Genomic DNA, 2,110 nt, shown 5'->3' with positions numbered 1-2,110 from the left:
TTACTCAAAGAAAGAAAGATCAGAAGAAAGGTTGGGGAGTTTTTGAATCAAAACTCAAAGAGTCTTGCGGAAATGAATATATTAATGGAGGAAATATTATGGAAATTATTGATTCATATGATGTTTATAGTAAGAACTCATGGTATGATATTTATGATCGATTTCCAGATTACAAAATTTATGGTCCAACTTGTATTGGAACAGATATTCGAGTTCATAATACAAGCAATATATATGGTGCATCTGAGCATTCTACGGAAGTTAATTTACCAGAATATTCAAGTTCATACAGATTTTATAATTTGGATGTATTTACCTACAAAAATGATAAACCTGATGCATTATATGGTTCTATTCCACTTGTATTGAGTGTTCATAATGATGAAAATGAAAAGAACTCATTCATTTCTGGAATCTTATGGTTAAATCCTTCTGACACATTTATGGATATTAAAAGGAAATTTAATAAGATTGATACTTGGTGGGTATCTGAAACTGGTATAATGGATTTTATTCTTATGGTTTCTGATAATTTTGACTCTTTTTACTATAATTATCATATGCTTACAGGTTTTCCTACTTTAACTCCAAGATTTGGTCTTGGAAAACATCAATCAAGGTGGTTTAATTGCAAAGATTCTGATGTACTTGAACTATCATCTACATTTGAAGAAAACAAAATTCCTTTAGATTCTATTTGGCTTGATATCGAGCACTTAAACAAAAGAAAGTGTTTTACTTGGAATATTGAAAATTTTAAGAATGTTCCAGAAATGCTTGGCGAGCTTGATATCAAGGGTAGAAATCTTATAGTTATTGCAGATCCGCATATTAGTATTGATGATAACTATCATGTTTACAATAAACTACAGAATCAGCCATATTTATCTAATAATATCCTTGAAGATGACGAGAAGGTTATCCCTATTACAATAACTAAAACTGAACCAATATCTAATCCTTGGATTAAAATTAGAAATCATCAAGAATGGGAAGATTTTGTCGGTGTTTGCTGGCCTGGAAAAGTTAAATACCCAGACTTTTTGAATCCAAAAGTTAGGGAAATATACTCTTCATTTTATACCAATAAGCACTATCCTATAATGAATTATTCAAACATTGGATTTTGGATTGATATGAATGAACCCTCTGTATTTTCATCATCTGAACTTACTTTACCCAAGCATTCATTTCATTATAATGATATAGAGCACAGACAAGTTCACAACTTATATGGTTATTATCATCTAAAATCAACCTTTAATGGACTTTTAACATGTGCAGCACAGAGAATTATCTTCCTTGATAATATTTCAAATACAAATGAAATTGTTTCCTCTTTTCATGGAAGCCATTCAGCAATAGATAAAGCCTTAGCTAATGAAAATAAAAGATTAAATGATCGATTGAAACAAGATAAGTCAGTTTTGAATCTTATTTCATCAGGAAGAAAGATTTTAAATCAGGATAATTTACTTGAATTGGGAAATGTTATAAAAAATATACAACGTCCATTCATATTAACAAGATCATTTTATATTGGTTCTCATTGTTATGGTTTTACTTGGACTGGAGATAATAAAGCTGATTATGATTCTTTTTCTTCAGTTATATCAATGAATGTTTCAAATTCAGTCTGTGGATTATCATATACTGGCTCAGATGTTGGAGGTTTTTATGGACATCCTTGTAAATGTTTGTTTATAAATTGGCATAAACTATCAATATGGATGCCATTTTACAGAGTTCATTCCCATATTGACTCACCAAAAAGAGAGCCATGGGAATTTGGAGGTGAAACACTCAAATATATTAGGAAACTAGTAGTAACAAGGTATGAACTACTTTCTTTTTGGTACACAATATCTTCATTATACTCATTCCAAGGCAAGCCAATGTTAAAGCCACTAAATTGGCTCTTATTTGAATTCAAAAACCATGATTTAATTGGTAAAAATGAATCAATTTTAAAGATTTGTGAATGTCAGTCTTTTCTATTAGGAGATACTTAATTAATATATAGTACTCTACAAAACCAATGTACTTGTAAGAAAAACAATAATAGTTTAAAATCCAACGATTTTAACAATAATGGTCTTAATACTGGATA

At 29.5% G+C, this 2,110-nt stretch overlaps 1 protein-coding gene across 1 annotated transcript; it reads left to right on the top strand.

Moving 5' to 3' along the window:
• The first annotated feature begins 98 nt into the window (after positions 1-98).
• On the top strand, positions 99-2,012 carry Chro.30190 (glucosidase II). The annotated part of the gene is made up of 1 exon (XM_660030.1): positions 99-2,012. One exon carries the CDS (start codon positions 99-101, stop codon positions 2,010-2,012), a length of 1,914 nt encoding a protein of 637 aa, XP_665122.1.
• Positions 2,013-2,110: the final 98 nt, after the last annotated feature.

The sequence above is a fragment of the Cryptosporidium hominis genome (genome assembly GCF_000006425.1).
Source record: "Cryptosporidium hominis TU502 chromosome 3 CHRO013087, whole genome shotgun sequence".
NCBI lineage: Eukaryota > Apicomplexa > Conoidasida > Eucoccidiorida > Cryptosporidiidae > Cryptosporidium > Cryptosporidium hominis.
The sequence above is the reverse complement of the archived record's forward strand: the minus strand, read 5'-3'. Positions and strand labels throughout refer to the sequence as shown.